The sequence below is a fragment of the Mandrillus leucophaeus genome, unplaced genomic scaffold, assembly GCF_000951045.1.
Source record: "Mandrillus leucophaeus isolate KB7577 unplaced genomic scaffold, Mleu.le_1.0 Scaffold262, whole genome shotgun sequence".
NCBI lineage: Eukaryota > Metazoa > Chordata > Mammalia > Primates > Cercopithecidae > Mandrillus > Mandrillus leucophaeus.
The window spans coordinates 2,540,341-2,567,322 of NW_012102721.1; the positions used below are offsets into that span (position 1 = coordinate 2,540,341).

Sequence of the window (26,982 nt, forward strand, 5' to 3'; positions counted from 1 at the left end):
AAAAAAAAAAAAAAAAATAGTTGAAATAAAAACACCCACAAATAACAGCTCGTCTTTTCCCCTGAGGAGGTAGACAGAATGAAAATAAATGAAGCCATCATTCTTTATTGGATGCTGGCAAGAATCTTGAGCTGGTATGGAAGATTATTTGTTGGATAAACAATTCTTATTTTATATACTTTTATGCATCTCTAAAGCTCATTTCAGCTAGGCCTTATCCCATAAAACCCAAGGGAACTGCAGTCATTCAAAAGTGAAGATACGTTTTTGAAATGGAATCAGAACAGTGGTGTAGAAAATGGGTAAAATGGGAAATAAAACTGGATTCCATAAGAGTGGCTAGATAAGTCTGTGAAGGAAAGTCTACAGGCAGCTATTTCAGGGTGAAAAAGAAAACGTGGTTCTTCAGATGAGAACTACAATTGGCTGCCATACGTTGGATTCCATCTGAATATGTGTTTTATTTGCCCTGTACAATGGTTTACAAATATCCAAGCCAACACTAAAAAAGCTGTGAATTTCCATAGAAAACCAAGATTTCTGGCTTCTCTTAAAACACAAGCCCACACTAAGACCCCCTTTCCACTTGCGATCAGTTGGCAGGGTCCTGCTAGAGTCTTTTCCTTTAGACAGCAGTGAACTCTGAAATGGCACATGTCCCCATCACTCCTCTGACCCGGTTCTTAGCCTCCGCATTCTATTATCCGCCAGGCCCTGCAGACCTCAGAATGTGCAGCTTTCTTTCACAACCCAGATGATTCACAGGTGTTCAAGTTGAAGACCAAACTACTGGCTGACCTAATGTTAGCCAGTTACCATCACCTTGTGTAATTCAGTGAGGCCAAGTCCCAAACACTGGCTACAGTAAGACCTCTCCCCTTTCAGAAGCCCTCAGCGTGGCCGTTTTAAAATCCAGCCCTCGCATGTTTAACAGTCTTCCCCTCAAGCAGTCGGGGGCCTCCTTCTCTGCAATCAGGGCTTCCTGGGCTCTGTGACTGCTTGCCTAATAGAATACAAGAGAAATGATAGCTGTGTGTTTCCAGGCCCAACCTAAGGAAACTGGCTATTTCCACAGACTGTGTCTTGGGCCATTTGCTGCTAGAACCCAGCCACCATGCTGTGAGGAAGCTAAAGCACCTTGTGGAGAGGCTGGCACAGGGAGAACACAGCCAGGCCAGTGAGCCACTTTGGAAGTAGATGCCCAGCCCCAGGAGAGCCTCTGCAGCATGGCATCCTCACTAGACCCCACCCACATTTCAGATTCATAAAACAAGTGACTGCTGTAGTTTTAATCCAATGAACTCTGGGATGGTTTGTTATGCAGCCATCAATAAACAGAGCACCCATTTGGTCTGAACACTGAGAAGGGCTTTCATAGCAGATGAGGGAGAACCAGGAAGGTGCACTTCCCCAAGCGACGGCCCCCACGTGGTCTTGCTCACCTGGCCGATGTGCCTTTGGAACTGCCATATTCATTACTCTTCCTCCATCCTGAGGTTTTGGGGGAGATGCAGTGAACCTGCAGATTCCCGATTCGGAAGGGGTGCTGGAGGTCAGACTGTCCGTGTACTCATTTGTCCCTGCCGTCAACTGTTCAGATGACGTGTCTGATATGAAGCACTCTGTGATGGTGAACTTGGCGTGCCTCAGTTGCTCTTCCATCTTGGCGTGTTCATAGGCCCTGGCCAGTTCTTCGTAAGTGGAGGAGGCACTTTCTGTGGAGACCATGCTGCTTCTTGCTCGATCTACACCATGAAAGACAAAAACAACACGGACGACTCACCATCAGAAGTCTGAACCAACGGCATGGCCCTTCCTGGCTTGGGACTGTTTTCTTCCAGATCATGGTGGGACCTGGTAGGAGTTCTGGTTCCTTGTCAGAGGCTCCTGAGGCCAGCTTCACAAGCCTCAGCAGATCTGGCTAAGGAAAGCTTTGTTGCAACCAAATTGCTGTAGTCAGATGTTCCAGCTTGGGACATTTCCATAAATAAGTAATGCATTCCCTCTACAAAAGTCCTGCTTTTAGTGAAAACAGCAGCACTGGCAGCACCCCTCTCTCTGCTCCAACCTGCAAATGGATCTGTGCCCTAGAGACTCTTTAATTGGCATGAATGATTTGAGCTGCAGTCCAGCTTCTGGGGCCTCAGCTCAGGAAGGAAGATGTGACGATATTTAGAAATAAAGACGTGACATTGCACGGAAATTGGACACAAGTGCAGAATGGTCCGCAACCCCTGGGATGCATCTTCTGTTGTGATTACCCGCTATGGGGACTAGAAAACCATCAGGACAAAAACCGGTGCCCACATGCCTTTGAGCTGGGCCACGTCATCTTGGTCAGGGAGATGTGTGCATTTCAAATGCACTAAAAAGTTTTAAGGTCACCTCTGCGGAACTCTGAGACTCTTCTAAGAGAAATCACAGCCATAAAAATAAATTCACATGGCGACGATCCACCTCTGGAACACTGTTTTTGAAGTATATCGTCAAGAACAAAAGAAAAATGAGTATTAATATTTCCTACAGCTATTAGATTCAGACGTAATTTCTTTTCAAAATTTAAGGGGGAGTGGTGGGCAACCCACTGCTATTCTTAGGCCCTGTCTTCTCTCTGAAGTGAAAACTTGGTGGTTGATGGCATAGACCGAATGACTTACCTTATAAGCAACCCCTGTTTAATTGTCAAACGGATCAGCCTATGTTCCCTATAGAGGGTGCTGCGGCCTCATCATGTAACTTCAAGTGCAGTGTCTTAATCCTGGAGAAGGTAGTGGGTCAGACGCCCTCAGAGTGTAATCAGCAATTATCGCAATCACGGGGGTGCAAATTTAAAAACGTCTCTATTTCTCCCAGTGGGGTAGGAACTAAATGGAGAAATAAGCTTGGCTCTAAGATTCAGGACACCTGCAGAAGAGATGCAGTTTGGCTCTGTGTTGCCTTGTGTGGAGTAAAGGCTATGCAGTTGTATCGGTAACTGTTAGATAAACCGCTTAACAATTTGAAAGTGACCTTCAAAAGAACATCAGTAGGAGGGAGGAAGCCGTCTCTCCCCTCCCCAAGGAGCCAATGAAGCTCGAGGTGTGGGGGCTGTGCTGGTCTCCAGGGATGGAAGAGGCAGCGTCAGGGCCTACCTGTGTCTTGCGAAGGGCTGACGCTGTAACTGTCGCTCTCTTTGTCTACTGATCCTGTAGCCCTGGGTGTTGGCAGCCTCCAGTCTGTGGTGAGGGTGTGTGCTGAGATGGTGGGGTGGGGTCTGTTGAGGGTCCACTGGCTGGCATAGCGGTTTCTCGCTGTGGGCCCAGCCTTGGCATTCCTCCTGGTGGTGGGATCTGTGAAGAGCCAAGAATTGTGTCTGTCTTTGTCTGCAGAGGAGTGTGGTCAGCTGAGAGCAAGAGCGGAGGTCAGTGCCACCCACTCAGCCCTGCTGACTTGCCCACACCCTCCAGGAAAACTTCCTTGACTTCTCCTGTGCAGAGGATACTTTCCCTTTCCTTTACGGCTTGAAACCTTCATCTGATACTTACGTGTTTAATCAGCCCTGAAAGGAAAAGAATACCCTGCTTGGATTCAGAAGTTACATATTTGAGTCTTGTTCTTGGCCTTTAATAATGTTGTGATGCTTCTAAAAGCTAGAAATGGAATGAGGGGAGACTGACAACAATTACAGGACAAAACAAGAAAATTTCAGATAGTGATGAAGATTATAAAGAAAATAAAACCAATTACTGTGCTAGAGAATGACTTGAGAGAGGTACTTCAGTTATGATGCTTGCAACCGTAATTAAATGAATGATGGTACAAAAAAAATAATGTTATGACCTGGGCATCATCATTTAACCTTCCTGGGCATCATCATCTTCTGTAACACAAGGAAGTTCAGCCCAATGTGTTCTAACACGACCTCCTTTCTACAACCTTAGGTGTTGTTTTGAGTGAATCATGTCCCCCCAAAAGATATGTTCATGTGCTAACCCCCAGGACCTCAGAATGTGTGATCTGGTTCGGAAACAGGGTCATTACAGATGAAATTAGCTAAGACGAGGTCATACTGGAATGGGGTTGGCCCTTAATCCACTATGACTGGTGTCCTTATAAGAAGAGAACACAGACACAGGAGGGGAGAAGGCCATGGGATGATAGAGGTGGAGACTGAAGTGCTACAGCTGCAAGCAAATACATTTCTGTGCTGTGAAGCCACCCATTTGGTGGTACTATGTTAAAACAGCTCTAGGAAATTAATACAGATGTTGCCTCTATTTTTGTTTCTCATATTGCTACTCATTGTTTTAATGATGACTGTTTTATTCATTAAATTGAAAGCTCCTAGAGCAGAGGGACCATATTATTATGTCCCAACTCTCCTTAAGCTCCTTGCGTATGATAACACATCTCTTTAATGGAATTGTCCTAACTTTAACACAGACACCTTGGGTTATTTAATATGGAGAACAAAGGGTTAAGCTGGTGCCAGATGGGTTTCATTTTCTCTAAATCTGGAACCAAAGGCAGCAAGTCGATGGGGCTGGTGAGCTACGAAGAAGGATGTTCCACCAGCAGAGACTGTCAGGTATCAGAGTGGGCTACGACATTGCCTTTTCCAGAATTCTGTGGAAAACGAGAGAGGTTCAGTTACCTGGAATGATTTTTTGGGGGCTCCAGCCTGGAGGCATTCTAAGGTCCTATATGGGTCTTTTCTACCTTTGAATTCTCTGCTTCTCAAAGAGCAGTTTGGTGCAGTCATATTTCAGTATGGTCTGGCCACTTCTAAACCCAGCAGGCTGTATTCACTGTTGGGCCCTCACAAAGTTTCAAAGGAGCAAAACTGACAGGGCCAGCCTGTAATGTTATTGCACTGATTTATTTATGTGCTTTCATGAGTCTGGCAGTGTCTCCAGGGCAGGGGCAATGGTATCTCTCTTTGGATCCATCCATAGAACCTACAATAATCCCTGACATACAGAGTTTTCTGAAGGAATTCATAGACCTAGGGTTACTTTATGAAGGCAATGGAAGCTCAGAGAGAAGTGACACAGCTGTTAAGTGATAAAACTATAACCCACACCTTCTGCCTTTTCAGTTCAGATAATGCCTGTTACTTGACCACATATGGCCAAATCCTGAGTGTCTAAGTTTCCTAGTACAGTGTCTACATGACCCTGGCTTGCTTATAATTCCATGTTGGAACTTGAAAGGCTAACACTGGGAAGGTGCAATGACTTTGTTTTTAAATGGAAGATTTCCTCATTGCAAGTTTCTAGTTAATTGGACTTTGAACCTAATCTATCATTCTGTGTTGCTGGAGAGGCACGTTAAGATGGTAGCCAAAGAGATAGATTTTAAGATTTCCTAAATCATCAGAATACTCAATCTTGGTGAATATTCTCTGGGGCATTGATTTTAAGACACATTTCATCCCTTACTTGCACAATTCCATGGAAGACTTCATTAGAAGATATTTTTTGGCCTTGATGAGAATGTAAATGAGTTATGCTGGAGCTCTACACAATCAGGTATGAATGATAATTGGGTTTCTTCACTGAAATGCTAGGAAAGAGGTCCTCAAAAAGACAGAAAAACATTATCATGGGTAAGAGGCTAAATGTCTTCCAGGCACTATCGACTTGATAAGTGGAGCTTAAATAACCGGAGCTTGTTATTTAAATGCTAATGAGTTTTTTCCAGAAAATTACCCAGTCCCTTACATAAGTTTTGAAAATTTTCATTTTTATTCTTCTTTAAGTTTCTTGCAACTACAACTGTTGCAGCTCATTCTGAGCAGGTTTACGTCTGCCATAGAAGTTGGGGGGTGGTTGGGGGGTATAGTTTGCTAGTCCCACTTCAAGGATACAATTATTTCCTCCAATCCCCCAAACCTTGACCCTCGCTGCATCTCCTTGAGCTCACTCCCCAATAGTGGGGCAAAGATCTTCACTATCATAGCCCCTTTCCTCATTAAGATCACCCTATTTGGAAAATTCCATGGGAAAGTCGCACATGTCAGCCTTGATTCAAAGCCAGGTCTCTTTTCAAGTTAATTTTGTTCGTAATCTCTTTTTTCTAGATAAGAACAGTTTTACTGGTGGCCTGATAATGTTGAAAATATAGGTCAGGATATTAGTTTCCTTAAATCACAGCCCTCAGTTCTGTTCTGCGGGAGGCAGGCATCCTAGGATCAAAATTGTCTCAGTATGTAGAATACTGAAGTATTTGACACATTTATTTTTTAATAATTGGGTTTTTAGAGCCATTGTTTTGTACCTGAACTGAACTCTGCTGTATAATAATGCCTAAGATAGCAGCTAAAATACAATTTTTACTTGGATTCCACGGGTAGCCTTTTTTGTATAACTTACTAGCTCATCTACTAAGCAAATAAACGCTGGGATTTACTGCCCCTTCATGTAAAGTATTTTGTTAGGCTCCCAGCATCCTAACATAAATAAAACTCAGTGATTAAGCATCACGCCTGCTCAGCAGCCCATGAGTTGGAGGGCATGGGATATAAATAGCTCATGGCCTTTCAACCTGGGGTCTGAACCCTAATTAAGCTTCTGCCCATTGAATCAGATTATTTTAATTATCCCGAATTTGGGATGACAGAGGATTTTGTAGATAATAGGGTTACAGAACGTGTCATGTGTACTGTGATCATGCTTTTAATCTGCTTTCGTCCGTGCCATTGGTTTCCATATCTTGTAGTTGTGGAGGTCCAGCTTTACATAACAAATTTATTAATTGTCTCATAGAGAGGATGAAACTGGGAGATCTGAACACTCCCTCATGTAACTAACAAATGTTTATCTAGCACTTATTACATCCTGGACCACTGGATGCACCTCACCCACCCCAGGTATTTCCCTCAGGGCCGTTGCTAGTCCCATCCTGGGTGACAGAAGGCATTTTGTTTTGTTTTGTTTTTTCAGAGTCTCAACAGTAAAAATTCGAGTCCATGTTGTAAGCTTTTGTCATTGAATGTGCATATGTGTGAAGTCTATTCTTTAGTCTCTACATATCCTATATGTAGCATCTCTACCTAAAGGCAATGTAGAATGACTGAGAATGAGAGCTTTGGAATTAGGCTGCCTGGGCTGAAAGTTCATATTCACTACTCCCTGGCTGTGTCACTGGCCAAGTGACCTTGTCAGACCTGCCTAATCCCCTAGTCTCTGAGACTGGGTGATGTCATCACCCACCTTAAGAGCTGCCGTGAAGTTTGAATGAGATTAATGTGCCCAAGTGCTCTGGGCACAAGGGGCAGGCTCAGCCCGCCCTGCCTATGATTCCTGTGCAGCAAACATGACTCAACATCTTTTTTTTTTCCATTCCCATTGTTGCGATCTCAGAACATGATGGCTGATTGGTATTTATCCACTACGTGCCTGTGTCAGACACTGTGGCTGGTATGCAGATGAGGACATCAATAGAGTCCTAGTTTTCCAGTGTATTATAATCCACAGGAGAGACAGAGAAGTAATCAGTGCAGCAGAACAGCCAAGGGACGTGTTTTCACACACTGACAGAGATAAATAGCAAATTGTTACGATTTCTCCCACCCTTATAAGAATCTGTTGCAACCCTCTGGCAAACTAATAAAATGCCTAGAAACGTAACTTCTACAATGCAGTCATTCTGGTGTGCAAGCAACATGTTTTAGATGCTCTTCTTAAAAATAAAGAATGCTTGCAATGACAACACAGTCCTAACATATAAAATAGAATCATGATGTCTTTTCTAGCTGAGAAAATAGAGAATACAAATGAATCTCTGCAAATATGCCCAACTGCGGTGAGAAGAACCTGCTCCATGGAATTCACTGAGGTAGAAACACCTGGGCAGAGGTGAGAAGCTCTGGTGCAAGAAGCTAGTGGGGGAACTGTGCTTCAGAAAGTTCATGAGTTTCAGACTCTTGAACCCACTGTGGGGCCAGTCACCCATCATTTCTAATTCTAAATAAAACATGAAGTGTTGTCAGTCCCTCGTACTGTGGTTTTTAAGGAACATTTAACAAAAAAATGATCCAGAAGATCTTTTCCTAACACAGAGGGTTCCGCAAGTGCTAAATGAATAAGCTCATTTTGGAGAGTGAGGGGGGAACCAGAGATTGATGCATGCATTTGAGTAGATTTGCTTGATGTTGGTAAACATCATTTAGTGAAATTCATCACAAAGGAAACAAACATTGTTCTATAAGCTGCAGTGTTTCCCTGTGATCATGAGGCTAAGCCCCAAGGACAGCATCTCAGCACTCTCAGAATGAAATGCACCTGCCACACGCTGGCTTAGGGTAGGTACCCTGCAAGATGAGGACAGCTGTTTCTCTGTCTCACCTTTTCCTTGCCTTTCACTGTGCTGCAGTGCCAACTTCCATCCTCATCATGCGGGGAACCTTGGGAGCTTTTCCCTGCCGCCCCCCCTGCTCCCGCTGTGGCTCTGATCTTGTTTCATGTCTTCTCCTCACTGGAGGTCTTCCCGAATGATTTGGACCCAAGACAGCCCCTCCCACTGCTCCACATGCCCACTGACTCACCATGGCTTCATTCTCTTTCTGTCTAGGACTTACTGAGACATGAGAAACACTTTAGCTCCATGTCTAACGTCTGCCCCCTGACTAGAATGAAATGAACGTCTTTTTGTGTCTTACTCATGGTGTATCTCCATCACACAGCACTGAGCCATATATGTAAAGTGAAACCTGAATAAATATTTTTGAAAGCTGAATGAATGCATTAACATTCCCAGCCCTGCTTCCAACTGTATAGCCATGAGATATACACACGTCTCTCCCACGTGCATCCTGCCTGCCACTCACTGACCACTGGTTTACAGTATCTGCTGTGACTCAGGTTCATGTCTCTGTTGATATTTTACATGCCAACAAATCAACTTCCCCATTATTCTGGGGCTGACCATGCAGCCGGAAGGTTGCCAGTGCTTTTGTTTTGGGCTGCTTCTTCTCCTGTCTTAACTATTTATGACTAGCTTTATGCATTCTCGGCTGCTAGCTGACCACTGAAAGGAAAGTAGAAATGCACGTTGCTTTTTACCTGGCAGGAAGAACTGATGTGCTGGAGGGGTCCTGCCCTGCTGCGTTACACACAGGAAACATTTCTAACCCTTGCGGCAGTGTTTCTCAATGTGGGGTCCAAACAGCCAGCATTAGAATCACCCAGGGTATCTATCACCATGCAGATTCTTAGGCCAGAATCTCTTGGTGGAGGCCTGGAATTGATATTTTAAATAGGCACCAGGTGATTCTGATGCATGTAAAGGTGGAGAATGAGACCCAGGGCATCTGCTCTGTTGTCTCTTTTGCCTACTCTTCCGCTACCGTTTCTAACAGAATGCTGAAGCCAAGGCTGCATCGCTCTAAAAATCGAATCCTTTCAATATCTATAACTTTTTCTGATGTAGCAGCAAAAAAGTGGCTCTTAAACCCATTGGAGCAGTGTCTTGAAGTAGCAGCAAGCCACACCAGGCAGTTCACAGTGGAGAAGCCAATGGCTGAAGAGACGTCAAAGTCCTTGAATCTTTTTTTTTTTTTTTTTTTTTTTGAGACAGAGTCTTGCTCTGTCACCAAGGCTGGAGTGCAGTGGTGCAATCTCGGCTCAATGCAAGCTCTGCCTTCCGGGTTCACGCCATTCTCCTGCCTCAGCCTTCTGAGTAGTTGGGACTACAGGCACCTGCCACCAGGCCGGCTAATATTTTGTATTTTTAGTAGAGACAGGGTTTTCTCCATGTTAGCCAGGATGGTCTCGATCTCCTGACCTCGTGATCTGCCCGCCTCGGCCTCCCAAAGTGCTGGGATTACAGGCGTGAGCCACTGCGCCCGGCCTGAATCATTTTTTAAGAGCAAGGCTCTGGCACACACCCCTTTGCAAAGCTAATTCCCACTCATATCCCGTTTATGTCTTCAGAATGTACTAATGTGATCAAAGAAGAAAGGGGGGAAGAAGATTAGACAAAAGGAAGAGGTAAAAGACTTCTTTCGAATGTAGAATGTTCTTGAAAACATTTTTTAAATGAATTTCAATGCCTGCTGAAACTGTTTTCTGTATATTACAATGTTATTTTGTAGGCAACAGGTTTACTTCATAAAGCTCACTGCATTTTGCAAATGCTTCTCAAGCTAGGATTTATGAAGAATAGCTTTTAACATTATAATATTTATTTTTCTAATAATAACACACTAAGAATGTAAATTTTTGCAAAGAAATTGATTCGAGATTTGAAAGCTAGACATCAAAGCTTCCAAAATGATAATAATCAGGACATCAATTTCTCAGTCTTTAAAGAGATTTAGGAATGATTCCAATTATGAAGAAATAAGAGTATCTAATTAATAAGCTCTACATACATATTAGGGGATTTACCTTCATTGCAGTAATTAATTTCCATATATTATGGATGCAAATATTAATAACAGAATCCAACATAATCTTCACATTAACCAGAACTATAATTTTTCTCAAACAGCATGTTCAGGGGGAAAAGCATAAGCTTTGGGGATAGACAGGTCTGTTGTTGAATCTTGGTTTTACTACTTATGTGTGCAACTTCATGCATTTGCATAATTTATCTGAGGCTACAGTTTTCTCATCTGCAGAATAGAGGCTATGATACCTACTTCATGAGTAGGTATCCTACAGGATTGTTGCAAAGATAACTTGCATGACATCATCTTTCTATCCCAATACTGGCACACAGCAGATACACACTAATGTGGATTACCTTCTTCCTTTTCTGTGTTGCCTAAATTAAAAAAAAAAAAATACATGTACCTGAAATTTCTAGCACTTTTTATAGTAAACCAATACTAACAGTAATTCAACTGACATGATAATAGCCAAGATCCATCCATAACAGCTCATTATCCCAACTAGAGATGTTGTTATACCCATTTGTTTCTCAGGCACAGGTATGAAAAGCCACACATTTTCATTTGAGAGAGAAAGAGCATTACTATGTTTTCAGTGTTGTTAACACCCACACATTTGAAGTGTTGTTGACCACTCACTCGTTCCCGGCCGAGCATCTGAAACATCCACTAAGGGCCCAGTGGCCTGAGACACCGATTGGTAATGGACCGTGTGAGTGACCGTCAGGGACTTCTGCTTCGCTGCCTCTCCAAAGTCAGCATCCGTCAACAGAACCGTGGAGCGATCATCTACAGAACAGCAGGAACACAGACAGAGAGCCAAACACGTTTACCTCCCTTCCAACGACTCCCTGGCCTTTTCTCTCCTGAGGCACTTGTGTTACTGTTAATGACAACCACAAGAACAGCCTCATCTAAAGTGACAAAAATGATTGCAAATTCAAGCACTGAATCAGCATTACTCTAGAGTGCTAGGAATAGAAGCTTCTTCCTAGGGGTTGGTTTTGGGAGCACTGAGCTAAGAAGAACCATGACTATGCAGAGAAGGAGCTCTTCTTTCTCTTTGCGCTTGGTTTTTCATCAAGCTAACATTGATGTGAACTCTGGATTTATGTGTTTGTCAAAAGCTTCTCTGAGACATCATCTGCAGCGCCAGCCCACTCACCAGTGATGAGGCTGTCAATGAAGATGGATCCCTTTGGCTGCTGGGAAGCTCTGTTTGCAGGACTAGAAAATCGCCACTGCAGTTCTCTCTACTGAGGCTTGCTCTTATTCTGAACTTGGCAAATGTTTGGAGGCGAAATAAAGAGAAGAAAACATGCCAGTCTTCAGAGCTTATTGATTCCTCTATTTTAAAGGACTCAAGGTATGTTCCTTTTCTTCCCACCTCCTGTACGCTTTAATCACTCTAGAACATCCATTAACTGACTTCTCCTACGTGATTCACTTGTCAGACTTCCCAAGTCCTACTGCCGTGGGCACTTGAAGGTGAGCAAGGCAGGAGCCTGGGTTTGGATGGGTTCTGGGCATCTCAGTGTTTGGAGCAGGAGCCGCTGTTTGAGCTGGGTCATTATTTGGTGGTCCAGGGTTCTCATTACTACCTCGTGATATGTTCCATACTTTTTAAAGAGCTTTTTTACTCCAAGGGAGACTTTGGCTAGGATATATAGATTTTTCATAAATTTTCAAAGACTGCAGCCCAGGATGCTGTTGCTGGGAGTTTATCAGTCAGCAGGGACCACGCTGCAGCCTGCCCTGACACTGCAACAGGGATGCGAAAGTCGTAAACAACACAGCTCGACGCCCATGCCCAAAAAAGGCTCTGAACAGAATGAACCTTACAAAATCCAATTACTCAGGCTCTGGCAGGAAAGGAAAGCCTCTCGAAGTTAGAATAAAATTTCTTGGCAGAGAAATAGAGGAAAGGCTGCCAAGATGTCTGTGAGTATCCCAGCGTGTGGTGCGGTGAGGGTGGCACCACAGCAGGAGCCAGGGCTTGGCCTGGAGGTCCGGCCCCGTGGCGGTCACTCGACTCCTCCAAGAGGGTGGCTCTTCCACAGAGACAGTGTCCTACAACTGGACCCAGCACCAGAGGCTCCATGTCTACATTTGTTTTTCATTAATGATGGGAGGTATCACAGTTTCTAGCATGCAGGCCTTTTTAGATCACACCAGATGATCTGCGGGGCTAGGTTACACACTTCTCATGGAAAATTTTGGTCGCCCGTCTGATCATGAGGTTAACCATTCATACTAGTTGGAAATTAATGTCACTGTAATATTGGATTCTTGTAGTCAGAGCCCGGAGCATTTTAAAGCACCACAGTTCTACTTCCCAGTAATTAGAAAATGCCATCGACCAATTGTCAGGCATCACAAGGAGGTCAAGGGCTCTCGCTGATAGATGATCCGGCATGGACTGGGATGGATCTCTGGCTAAGGGTCATATTTACAAATGGAAATGACTGGCAGAATTTCTCTGGTGTTAAGCCCCCAGTGACCAGCTCCTGGCAGGCCATAGACCACTCATGGCATCTGCCTATCTATTTTCATAGCCATATGTAGGATTATTAACTCTAGTGAGGCGCATTTAGCAAATACTGTAACCGTGTTATATAACCATGGTGACCTCCACAAGCTATGTAACCTCTCTATGTCTCAGTTACAAAAGAAACTTTTCCTATGTTGGCTGGAAGGGTTAAATTAAACAATGCATATAAAGGGCTTATAAAATTACATGGTCAAAGGAATTACATTCTGATTTTTGAAATTTTTTCAAAGGAAATGTTTAGTTTTAATGCCCAATCTACTGCGTGAAACTAAAGAGATTCCAGGTCTACCTTTCCCTTTCCAAAAAAAAGATTATCAAAAGCAAAACATAGTAGCTTATCCCTTATCCTGATATAAGCAAGCTAATAAAATCTTGTGTACTTCAGGGCAGGTAGTGCCTCCTCATATACATGGTTTAACTGAAGCGTTTCACTGAAGTTAGCCCATCAAGAGCCACTTTGGACTTGACCAGTCTTGCTTTAAGGGCTGCTATGCCTGGACCAAATGCGACTCCAGCTAGGAGAACCCAGGCCTTAGAATTTAGGAGCCATTAGGTCAAGATGTCTCCGGTGGTGGGCGGGGCAGCAGAAGGGCAAGGGTTGATGGAGGAGGCGTTCTGCCCACGTGGCCTCTTACCACTGCCTTCCTGGCAGGAGACAGCCGGGCTATGTGCTGAGAGTCAGGCAGTTTATCCAGACCACAAGGAAGGGTTGCCCTGGAACCCATGCCAGCCAACACCTTCCAAAACAAACATAGCCAGGTTTGAAAAGAGGCAGCCTTGGAGCCTGCCTCAGAGTGTTTCCATGGGCACTTAAAAGCTTGGGTAACTTCTGGTTGAGGGTTTCTTGGAAGCAGCCTGTTGGTGTGGAAGCAGGTGGCCTGCTGCTGTGCTAGCTGTCACTGGAGACGGACAGCATGGTGGTGAGTGTGGCCAGGTGGGGAACCTGGTTCTGCGCCTGTCTCTGTGACCTTGGAATGCTACACAGACCTCTCCACATCTTGGTTACAAAAGCAAGACTTCTTTCATAGGTTGGCTGAAAGGTTAAACTAAGTAATGCACACGAAGTGCTTACAAAAACTATGTGACATTTACAGAATTCTCAGTACACGTTAGCTATTCTTCTCATTATTATTGGAAAGGAAATATAAGGTATTTCACTCCAGAATAAATAGAATAATCGAGGGAGGCAGTGTGGGGTAATGGACTTCAGGTGGAAAGAGGCTGGGAAGAGTGAAGACACCTGGGTTCTGGGTGAACAAGCCAGGAAACCTCCAGGTGGCTGTTCTGAAACCCTAAGACTAGGGTCCTGGTGTTTTTTCCAAAGTGCTGCTGGGGAAACAGCTGCAGGATGTTTCTGGGGCATGGGTGTGGGGGAAGATGCCCTGTACAAAGACATGTGTTTGTTTAAGTGTTAAGTATAGTTTAAAAGTTTTCTTTAAGGACGGCTTGCGTTATCAGAGTTGATGAGGGGGGCACAGAGTGGATTTTCAACCTGGGGCTTTAGAGTGCAGGCCTTCTGGATTGATGTGTATTTGATTACAGATGTTTATTCCTTGGAGTGGCATCCATAGCCTCCCCTGGAAAGATCCCAAATGGATCAGAGCTAGGGGATTTCTGTCCCAAATGCCTGGAAATGAATGGCATATTGGCATATATGGTGGTAGATATAAGTCAAATTTTCTGCACATTTGCTGGTACTTACTCTTTTTCACAAGAACAATTCTCTACTTTCTAGCTTTTGTACTCATGTAGCCTTCAAGACACTCTCCTGTCTAATATTTCCCACACCCCGGGGTTTGGATTGAGATGGCATGGCTGTGGCAGCCACTTTGTGTAAAGTGGTAAATAGGGCACCTTACCGATGGTCTCCATTGTGTCTCTCTCTTCAATCAAAAGCTGAGCCCTGGGAATGTCGATGTGCATTCGCAGGGTTTGCTGCTGCTTGCTTAAGGTATCTGAAGTCCGGGTATTCTTACTGGGAATAAAATGGGGGAATGCATTAACAAATCCAGTTCAGTGTTAACATTCTACCAACATGGACCTGTATACCAACTTAGTTTATTGTCTAAATATACAATACCTTGTGGGGAGGAGAACAGAAAAAGTACATACTATGAAAATGTTTCCTTCATTCAAATGTTATTTATTAATATTAAATTTCAGCTGGCTGGGGAGTTTCAGAAAATACAAATTGTCAGTAGAGACTGGCTCTACATCTATCAATAGAATCTTTAGAAAGTTCTCATTTCTTGTGTAAATGCTAAATGAAACAAATGAAAAGCAATTAAAAACCAACAGCATTTTCATTTGTCACATATGAGATATTCCAGTGAGGGTGAGGAATAGAGCACCAGATATTCCAAAGATGGTGAGGGAAAAAGCACGTGCACCAGCTGTTTGTCGGATGGGAGTTTTACTAATGGATTTGTATTTATATCTGGTGTCATTTTATGTTTGTTCTAGAAGCAAATCACAAACCTTGTTAGCTTCCCTGACATTAGTTTTCCTAACTGATAGTACATTTTAGAATAGAAAAAAGAAAAGCAATTACTATCATAATTTAATCTCAAAATTTGTGTTCCAGAAAATTACTCTTAGAGTGAGCTGTTCTCTAAAAGTAAATGAAAATAAGTAGTAAAACTGCATGGTAGAATTGTATTCAGTAATGGCCTGCAGTTAAAAAAAATCTCCACGTTGCACAAAAATCTAAGAAAGTCAATAAAGACCTTAAGTAGCAATCCACATTAGAAGGGCGGTTGTTCAGTCTTTACAGAATAATAAGACTTTACTAGATGTTCAAATAGTATTTGCTAAAGCATCCTGTAAGAAGTAACAGTCCCTTGGATAATCCAATCAATGGCATAATCTATGGCATCCATCAGTCCAGCTCAATTGTTGTTAACACTAGTTTTGAGAAAGATTTCCGGAGCCTAGTTAACTCAATAATGGTTTACCTCTGTGTTACTTTCAATGGAGACCGAAATAGGAATACTCACGCTACATTTTAAATGCTTTCCCCTCTAACCAAGCCATTCACCCCAAGTCCCAGGGCTCTGCCTCCACCGATCCTTCCTTGTTAATGAGGACTCATCCATTCTTGAACCAAGTGGTGGACAGAATCTTAATTATCCCAAAGTGAAGTTCACTCAAGTACCCCCTTAGATGTTTGCCTGACGAGATCCATGTATACTCCTCATTTGAGGAAAAGCAAATTATCCCATGAGAAAGACAACTTCTGAAAGGTGCAACATTTCTACTTGGGACTTGATCTTGAACCAGATTTCTTGCTCTGCAGATGAGGAACTGGGTTATATACCTACATCATGCTAATTATGCAGAGCCCAAATTCAAACGTTTTGTCCTGATTTTTCACATGGTCTCTGTGCTCTTTCAAATTACTTAACTCACTTCTCATTTATTGATTTTTTTAAAAACAGAGTAACAAAAAATTCAAATAATCATATAAAATGAAGAGCATTTTGGTTACTTGGGGGTGTGCACTTACGGCATGCTTAGACAAGCTATATTTCCACAAAAACATATGGGGAACTACTCCTCTGTGAATATCCCAAAGATCTGTTTAGAAACCTCACTAGAGACTTGAGCTTGTCCTTGCACCAAAAATAGAAGTGTGAGCTAGTTCCTTCTGCTCTTCATGAATAGTTATGAGGCAGTCAGCGGCTGCTCTATTAAATAGCGATGAACACCAAGTGCAGGCTATACTTAAACAACAATAAGGGGTCTGCTACCAGACTGCCACAGGAAGCAGGCTAAATAATGGCTGTGAACCGCCACGACTGGCTGGCATCAAGATTTAGAACATGATTCGACCCTGCGAGCCAGGACGACCAAGGCTGGAGGTAAATTCTTCCTCCTCAGAAGACTATAAGAAAATGGCCCAACAAACCTTGAGATTCAGAAGCTAATTGTTTTTTGTTGTTGTTGTGATTGTTGTTTTTTTTAGAGACAGGGTCTTGCTCTGTCACCCAGGCTGGAGTGCAGTGGTGCAATCACAGTACACTGCAGTCTTTTTTTTTTTTTTTAGACGGAGTCGTGCACTGGAGTGTAGTGGTGCGATCTCGGCTCACTGCAAGCTCTGCCTCCCAAGTTCACACCATTCTCCTGCCTCAGCCTCCTGAGTAGCTGGGACTACAGGTGCCTGCTACCACGTCTGGCTTTTTTTTTTTTTTTTTTTTTGTATTTTTAGTAGAGACAGAGTTTCACCCTGTTAGCCAGGATGGTCTCGATCTCCTGACCTTGTGATCAGCCCGCCTTGGCCTTCCAAAGTGCTGGGATTACAGGTGTGAGCCACTGCACTCAGTTGGACTCACAGTTCTTTCTCTTTGCACTTGGCTGCTCCCTTTGTTTAGAACACACTTCCCCTGCTACCCCCAAAACTGCCATAGCTGGCTCCCTCCTTGCAAAGCTCAACTCAGATGCCATCTTTCCAATGGAGCCAGGCTGGCCATGTGATGGGGATGTCTCATGAGTCCTCTCCCCATTCTCTGTTTAATTTTGTCTCCTTGGCACTTATTACTCTCTAGCATATACTTAATTGATTTATCTTATCCATTATCTGCCTCCCTCACTGGAAAATATGCTCCACCAGGGTTTTCTTCACCTGCTCTGTTTCCTGTGTCTCCCTAGGACTTAGAACAGTATATGGCCAAAGTAAGTGCTCAATAAATATCTATTAAGTAAATCCTCACACTGATTTATTTTGAGGGCACAATGTGAGCTGAGTGACTTTGTTTTGACGCAATAATATCCTTCTCATTCTAAAAGGGTCATTGGATTCCAACTACGTTATTCCATTACTTAATATTTGCTGTCATTTTTGACAATCTATTGTTACATTTATATTTATCACTCTGTGTTCTGTGAACCTCAAAAATGATAACAATTGGTCATTAGAATGGCAGCAAACCTTAAAAAAGTGATTTGAATAAACCTCATTTGCAACCTGGAAAAAAGAGTCCAAATGTTTTCACTGTGGAAGCAAAAATTGCATCTTTTTGGCATGGCATAGGATCATGCTAAATATATTAGTTATTATTGAGCTATAATCTTCAACCATCCATTTATTTGCCATCTGGTTGTTTGATTAAAATGAGAAGAAGAGGAGAGCAGAGGGGGTTTCACAGGGCAGAGAATTTCCCGGCTTAGCCAATCAATTATTTGCAGCCACTGCCACTCTTCAAAGTCTTAATAGTCCATCATCCTCCCAAATATGACACAGAACACTCCTTAAATGTACAAATGACTATGGGACTGTTAGGAGCATAGCTCATTATAACACTAGGGTAGAGATTTTTTATGTGCACAAAAATACGAACATCAAAAAAGCTAAACTAATTTGACCATTCCATTTGAACCTTTTTCTACTTACACCCAACTCACTCACTAATACTGATTCCTGGACCTTAAACATTATACATGTTAGCTCTCTACAGTATACAGGTTAGCTCTTTAGAGCAAGCACCTCTTAGAAGGCTGTTTCTTTTTTTAAATCTTGCATAAAAATATAAAAGGACAACCTTTCTATCTAGGTGTGAGGGATGCAGTCTCTCTTCCCTGGGGTGATGTGCGTGGGTAAAATAGGTGGGTATCTAGGAGCATGAAGCTCAGCAATGGGTGATGCTGCCATGCCAGAGATCCCTGGGGACCCAGGCTGAGTGGTATGTTCTGCTGTCTCACCTGCCTTCTTGGCCTGGCCCTCAGCTAATCTCCCTGAAATACGCAGATACTTCTTGGTAGAAAATGGTTGAAAAAATAAATGTTACATTCACCTAGAACACAGAACATGGAGTGATAAAGCTAGAAACAATGTTGAATATTTTATTTTTATTTTTTAGGTAAGGAAATCAAGACACAGTGGTAAAATGACCTGCTAAGATCTGAAAACCAGCTTATGGCCACACGGGGCCTAGAACATAGACTTGTGGTTCATATTCTCACTCCAGCTCCTTTGACTTCCAGAGACAACCGCAGCACAGACCAGGGGTAGCTGTTCAGTATCCTCTCTGCCAATGGACACGATTTGTCTGGACCCCTTGGGACATGTCCAAAAATGGTTGATCCTAAATTGACCAGTTAGGTAATGAGGTCTTTGTGTGTTGGCCCATTCACCTGCCAAACTTAGATTGAACGAACCTTTCATGGGTAAAAGCTTTGCTTTTACTTCTAAATTAATCCCATAAAAATCCACCTATTTGAGAAGCTTGAAAATTCTCTTCCTTTTCAATCACTTTGACCATTTGAAGGAAAACCACTGTAACTATCATAAGTGGTTGTGATTACTGGTTTTACTGTTCCTAATTCATCCTGGCAACTGGCAATAGGAAGACCATAATTAATTCCTCCTCTTATCAACAGATGGTCTTGCAACCACAGCACTGCCCTGTTTATAGAGGATGCTTGCTAATGTCTTTCTCAGAGGCTAGGGAGAAGGAGTAGGAATACACTCTAGAACATCAGGAGAAGTGAAAAAGCAATCATCCTAACTGAACAAATGTTGAACATGTCAGAAAATATAGCCTGCAGTTTCACAGCCTCTGGACAAAGGCATGATTTACAGTTTGGAAGTAGATAGGGGAGGGGCCAGGGTAGGTTGTGCAGAGCACAGCTGAGGGGAGGAGAAGCTGTCTGGGGGGCTGCAGGAGTCGTGCTCAGTGTACGAACTGGTGAAGCAGGCCAGGGGTGGGGGCTGCTGTGGTGAGCAAAAGTCACGCCATTCTAAAGGGGCACTGTGCCTACCTCCAGGCACCATTATGACCTCAGCGATGTCCAGTATGGCCAGGGCATTTTCAAGAGAAATCAGAAAGCCAATTGTTTTTTCTTTTTTTTGAGATGGACTCTTGCTCTGTCGCCCAGGCTGGAGTGCAGAGGCGTGATCTCGGCTCACTGCAAGCTCCGCCTCCTGGGTTCACACCATTCTCCTGCCTCAGCCTCCCCAGCAGCTGGGACTGCAGGCACCCGCCACCACGCCCAGCTAATTTTTTGTATTTTTAGTAGGGATGGGGTTTCACCCTGTTAGCCAGGATGGTCCCGATCTCCTGACCTCATGATCCGCCCACCTCGGCCTCCCAAAGTGCTGGGATTACAGGCGTGAGCCACCGTGTCCGGCCCAGAAAGCCAAATTTTATATGAAATCTCCTCATTTTAAACGTCATCAACTAATTCATATTTTTAAAGTCTATCTTTGACAATTTCTTTTATTAGGTAGATCAGTTATTACAAGTCAAGTGACTCTGACTTCTTTCTTTTCCATGTTTTATCAGATCTACTCAACACAAGTGCATGTGTTTGGATGTATTCCCTGTGACCCATAAATGTCACACAAACAAAGAGCACGGGCTGAAGGCATCTCATGCAATGTCTGTAATCTTCTCCCAGAAGTGTGATGAAGTACCCCTTGTGAAGGAGATACTGTAGAGAGAATTTGCATCTTTGCTTTTCCTCTGAGCTCCAGATTTCTGCTACCAGTTGTCTATTTGATACTTCCTCTGGATGCCTTAAAAATAATCCCAAATTCAACATGACCCAGACAGGTGTTTTCAATCCCATCAACACCTCCTCCCAACCTACCTTCCAAAAAAATCAAAAGTCCATAGCCTGCCTCTATCTTCCTCATCGTGGCAGATGGCACCAACATTCATCAGATCAGTCACAACAAATGCATTTTAGAGTTATCCTTCCCCGGTGACTCAAGCCTGTAATCCCAGCGCTTTGGGAGGCCAAGACGGGTGAATCACCTGAGGTCAGGAGTTCGAGACCAGCCTGGCCAACATGGTGAAACCCTGTCTCTATTAAAAATACAAAAATTAGCCAGGCATGATGGTAGGTGCCTGTAATCCCAGCTCTTTGGGAGGCTGAGGCAGGAGAATCGCTTGACCCGGGAGCTGGAGGTTGCAGTGAGCCGAGACCACACCATTGCACTCCAGCCTGAGCAACAAGAGCAAAACTCCATCTCAACAACAACAACAAAAGAGTTATCCTTCATACTATTGTTTTACCTACAACTCACATTGTTTTAAAATACAGTATGGCCAAACAAAATGTCTGTAGGATGGAATCTGTGTGCCAACGGCATTCTACTACTGCCTTCGGTCTTCAAAGATACTAGTGATATGGAACATGTGAAGTTTTTAAATAACAAAAAAGTACTAATTTTATATGTGTAGATGGAGAAGGAAGTCACAGCCAAATGTGTTGGTGATGGGAGTGGGAAGAGATCCTAGATCCACCCTCTTTCTCTCCCACATAAATCATCCTAAACTGGCAATGTTGAGTTCACCATCGGAGTCCTTGCCATTTTTCCTACTTATTTTCTAGACTCTGATTTTCCTTTTTCACTTTTCATTTAATCATTGCAATATGAAAGGCCTAAAATGCAAATATCAGGCTGAGGTAACACATCAGGCAATTAATCCATACGTGTAAATGCTTCATATCGGAGTGTTCCGTTATTTACAGAGTAAAAAGGTGGGACAGCACAAGAAAACTGAACGTTTGAAGAGGGGGACTGGGTGGAAAATAGAGTTTGGGGACATGAAAGCAACGCGCTTGTCACAGCTTTGCCGATCACAAGCCTGTGGACGTGTGAAAGGAAAGCTGTGAAGGATGCATTTCTGTCTTCCACAGTTGTGAACATTCTCGTACTTACTCAATAACCACTCTTCATTCATCCCATCCACGGTTATGAATGAGGCAACTACTGTGCTGACTACTCCTAACATGAGGATGAACTATGAAGGCTATGACTTCCAGGACCAGAATAGACAGTGAATAGACAGTGGTAAGAGGAGCTGATGGGTGCCCTGGTGGAGGGTGTTGATGGAGACCCAGAGCCTTTGAAGAGCATGGGGCACAGCACATTCCTTTTGTGCTTTTCTTTTAACTTGGATGACTCTGTTAGAAAGATGGCTTGACCTCACGAGTAGTAAATTTAGGTGAAGGCAAAACTAAAGCTACTTCCTCTTTATGTGCCTCTGTTCCCCAGCTAATGGAAGCCTTCTATTGGTTGTGTCCAGCCAACAAGACATGTCTACAAATACATCAATTTCATCTACAACTTCAGCGAGGTATTACATACATATTTTGGAATGTATAGGAAATTGCATTCTTTTCTAAAAAGAAAAGATATTATCCATTTCAGACTGCCATTATTAAAAAAGAAAAGAAATTATCAAGGCAAGTTGGAAATTGTTCTTTCAAACATGGTATCTGGGGTCTTGTTCTTACCTCATGAGCATTTCAGCTAAACTCTTTGCATCTGGGGAAAGAAAGTTAACATTAGTACATGGTAAATAACTCATTAACATTCACTTAGGCATTTATGACAAATACTCTACAGTCAGATCACAACAGTCATTTTTAAACACAATCATATACCCAGATTACTACTAATGACCTCGAGTTTTATGGAGTCCTTATTTCTTCTAAATGAGACTTTTAAAATATATCTTATTTTAATTACAAAAAGATCAACATAACTATCCTATGATTATAACATTCTCAGACATCTACTAAATGTTTTATTCCAACCTACAGTAACTTCTAGGAAATCCAATTTTATTTTCGGTAGCCAGAAAATTAACATTTTGAAAGTATATCATTTATGTTGAACAAACCCACGCTTTTTGTTATCAAAATATCAGAAGTAAGTGGCATTATTATAGAGCTCTGAGTTCCTCGGGTTGACCAAAGAATTGTATAAATGAAATATAAATGTTCCTGGAAACTTAGATGTTTATTTCGAATTCAGAAATAAAAAAAACTTCATTTTTTTTTCTCTGAGGACATTGTTTACCAAGACCTGGTTATCACTCCTGACAGAAGGAATCCTGACTAAAAGTGTAGAAAAAAAAAAAATCCAATTTTTTTTGGTGGTGCTATTTTGAAATTCCCGTTTCCCTTAAAATATAATTTATTCTTTTTACACATTTGGTCCTGGCAAAAATGAATGTTTCCTTACTTAGAGCACAAAAACCTTCTTTTCTTTTTTATTTCATTGCTCTCTAAAAAGTCTTGATGCTAAGTATACTGTTCAATGAACAGAACTTTCCGGAAATGGACTCAACTGACGGTGTGACCAGCTCTCCAGTGAAAGAATACATATGTGGGAGCATTTCCATCTCATGCCTTTGGGGGCTGGCAAACGTGGTCAGTTTCTGCACAGTGAGCAGCATGCTATTTCTGAAAGACGTGGACAGTCACAGAATGACCACGTAGAGGCTGTCCTCGCCATGAGCCAAGCTTAGATCGTTAAGTCGGCCAGTCCCAATGGTAACCCCAAGATGGGGCCTGGTTTTGTGCACAGATGGGTTCAGTCTGGGAAATGAAACAGGGCCCATCTACTCCACCCACACAGCAAAGAAAAGAAAGCAAAATAGCATTGGATTTCCCAGTTCATGTCTTTATACTTATCTGCAAAGACACAGCAAATATAATGAATTTCCTCTTTCCCCGAATGACTTAACACTTACAAAGTATATACATATATGTGCTTATATATACTTCATGTGTGTGTGTATACATATATATACACGCATACATATAATGCCGCCAGAAACTTGGACTTAATTAGCTCCAGGGAACTACCAAGCAGTGGCTGGTACAATACTCTAAAAAGGGGGAAACAAATTCAAGGAGTAAACATCCCACTTCAGTTCACACTTGGAAGAGTTATCAGCCTCAATTGTCTTCAGAATCAACTGCTCTCCTCATTCTGCCCACCACAATAATTCTCCTTTCCTATTCTCGGTCAGTCATCAAGCTCTCTCCTATGAGCTGGTCATGGCAATGTACTAAGGAGTTGCAGTGTCCAGCAGGGAGAAAAGAGCTCCCTGTAATGACTGCCATACCAACAGCAGACCTCTCTTGGCTGCCACGTGCAGGCATCCTCCCCCAGGCTCAGGTCTTTCACAGGTCTAGATGCCCAAAGCCGTTTGGGTCAACCCTTCCCTAAACCTAACACTGACCCTACCTTAAAGGAGCATGGGATGTGGGGAGTTTTGACATGAACGGGCAGTGTGCTCCATGCAGAGAATTCACATGCATTGGAATTATGAGCCCATTTGAGAAGTAATGACTAGGTCAGTTTGACTGGACAGAGAAGTTGCCAGGATGGTGGTCTGGTGCACAGTCTAGACATTAAAGAGCTAAGATGTGACTTTGTATTACTGACCTGAAAGCTTCTACCTGGGCCAAGGGGAGAGAGGAAAAAGAGCAGCAGAGGTGGGTGGTGGATGGGTGTGGGTACTGTGAACTCGCGTCCACCGGGCAATCCAGAATGCTCTGAATGGGGAGGTGGGGGCCTGGGACTTATTGAAAGCTTCTTAGTCCTTAGTCCAAGTGACAGGCTCTGGGCATTGGAGAAGAGAGCAGGGGTTGTGTGGGTAACATTATAATGTGAAGATAGAGGAAATCTGTAAGAATCAGAGTCCTACCAGGTGTACAGTGGGACAAGGAGGAGTTGCAAGGAGTCCAGGAAAAGGGCAAGATTTGGGATGTGCAGAGCTAGATGTAGTAACATGAGTGACAGGAATGGTCTAAAACAATATGGAAGCAGCAATTTGGGGAGAGACTCATCTAGTTTCAATATCGGGGGATATTAGGTGAGGCTGTTTCAGAGGCAAATTTGGAATCAAGTTTGGAAAGATGCCAGGGCTGAGATGAGGGTCTGGGTGTTTTTCATATCCCCATAGCGAGAGTGCAAAAAGAAGATGGCAGAGTCTCATCTGGGTCACACTTTCATTAAGGGTGAGAAGAGAGTCTGAGACAAGCCAAGAAAAAATTTAAAGTCCCAGATTCACAGAATCTTAAGAGCAATAAAGACTTTTCAGATTGGCCTCCTAATGAATGTTGGAATCCCTTTCACAATGTCTTACACAAACGTGCACATATTCTCTGTCTACATGAATCTAGAGCTGGGGCCACTGCCACTCCAGCTTTGGGGTCAGTGCTCCTGCTGCACACCTAGTGTCCTTCCTCTCCTCCCAGTACTCTCCTGCCTTCCAGGTCTGCAGGTCTCTCCCAGTCAGCATGTCCCCAGGGGAACCTTTGTTTCTTCTCTTCTCAGTCCTAATCTCACTTATTAGTCAGCATCATTATTGCTGGTGTGCCCAACACTGATATCCACACTGCAGGAAGGGTGAAGACTTGGAATCCATCTTACTGCATCACACCTGTGCTTTGAAACCTTCAAAAGGACCTTGTTGCAACAGCCCTCATCAGCACAGAGAACCACCTTCCACGCTGGTCCAAGCTGTCATCCGGCTCTGCTGCCGCTCACTTGTAACCTCCAACCTCTCTCTGAGTTTCCTGCACTTGCCACTTTCTGCAGAGAGCCCAAGGCTTTGCTAGTGCAAAGCCCTCCATTGTCCCCACCACCCCATGCGGATTCAACTTTCTCCGTGCACCCTCCCATGCCCAGTAGGCAGGGCTGAAGCTTCAGTTCCCTCTGCTTCCCTGAACCTCTGCCTTGTATCTCACACATCTCTTCCCAGCTCATACTGTGCCCACCTGTTTCTGGGTTGTCTTTCTCTTGGCCCCTTTGGGCACAGTCCTGTCCCTGATCCACAGTGAAGCTACACAAAGATTTACTGAGGACACATTTAACTGTGAGAGACATCTTCCTTTTCTCGTGCAGAAATTCCTTGATGTAATTTTAACCTGAAGTCATTTGCAAGCCGTTCAGATATTTCTATGGAGGTGCGTGTCCCTTGCTTGGCCTTACCTTTCTCTTTTCTGGGTTACACTCTCTAACTCTCTCAGCCACTCCTCATACGGAATGATTTCTAGGTAATTCCCCACTTGGGACTCTCCTCTTTGAAAGGCCTGAGATTTTTTTATTTCTTTATTAAATGAGGTTGAGAAAGATGCTGGTAATTCTTGATCTTCTAGCACACTAGGGAGAGCACAATGCTCATTATATGTGTTGCAAATGAATTTTTTTTTACAACTTCTATACAAGACTTCACAATTATTCCTATTAAACTGTATCTTCTTGGTTCCAGCCTTTCAAAATCTCTTAAAATGTGGATTCGTCCCTCTAATTCATTAGCTTCCCCACCAGGATATATGTGGCCTCCAAGATTGGATCAACCTGCCCATGCTTTCAGCAACATCCTGGTGTTCCCTTATTAATCAGCCCTGTCAAAATGCAAATGGAGTTTGTCCCGGCCCCTGGTGGTCCCTTCTGTTCCCTGATTGCTCACAAAACATCCTTTCTACAACCTCAACTAACTTATTTCAATCTATAATGTCCAGAATGAATCCTGTTGTTGAAAACGGGTCCAGGGTATAGATGCTCTTTGACTTATGATTACCTCCTGATGAACCCATCATCAACTGAAAATATAACTAAGTCAAAAATGCATTTAATATGCCTGACCTACCAAACATCAGGGCTTAGCCTAGCCTATCTTCCACATGCTCAGAACACTTACTCTAGGCTACAGGTGGGCAAAACTAGCTAACACAGAGCTTATTTTATAATAAGGTGTTGAGTATCTCATGTAAAAGTGTTGGATCACATGTCACTAACCCAGACAAAGATCAGAGTTCAAAATACAGTTTCTACTGAATGCGTATCACTTTTGCACTATTGTAAAGTCAAAAACTCCTACGTTGAACCACAGTAAGTCAGGGACCATCTGCATCATCATTTTCTAACACCTCTAATTTGCATTTGATTGTTCAAAGGTTATCCAGAAAGATCTTGGGGTTATGTCTGGAAAAATTTTGTTCAGAAACCTAAAATGTTGTCCTTCAGCATCATGGAACTGGAACCCCATGGCAGCCTCCCTAAGTTTTTAGTGGTGGTGGAGATCTTTCCCTTCAGTGAAACAGCACAGCATTTATTGTGTCTGCATTAGGCTGCTTAAGCTTCGGAACTTGTGTAATAGTTCTTTGTAAACACTGTCTGCAAAAAGCAACATCTACACCTCCACATAATGGCTAATACACAGTATGTTTTGAAAAAAATAAATCATTTTAAACTATCAGGGCGCTGATTATTTTCATAAGCATCCTGAGTCCCTCCCCTCCCCTC

The 26,982-nt window shown here is 43.1% G+C and overlaps 1 protein-coding gene across 1 annotated transcript in view; it reads right to left on the reverse strand.

Annotated features, from left to right (window-relative positions):
• Positions 1–26,982, reverse strand: part of DSCAM (Down syndrome cell adhesion molecule) — a 909,566-nt gene that overhangs the window by 27,029 nt on the left and 855,555 nt on the right. Inside the window, exons 30-34 of the mRNA XM_011984189.1 lie at positions 22,170–22,200; positions 14,786–14,901; positions 11,015–11,164; positions 3,132–3,329; positions 1,443–1,745 (exon numbers count right to left, since the gene is read on the reverse strand). Of these exons, the coding sequence (XP_011839579.1) occupies positions 1,443–1,745; positions 3,132–3,329; positions 11,015–11,164; positions 14,786–14,901; positions 22,170–22,200 (798 nt within the window). The remainder of the gene's footprint in view (positions 1–1,442; positions 1,746–3,131; positions 3,330–11,014; positions 11,165–14,785; positions 14,902–22,169; positions 22,201–26,982) is intronic.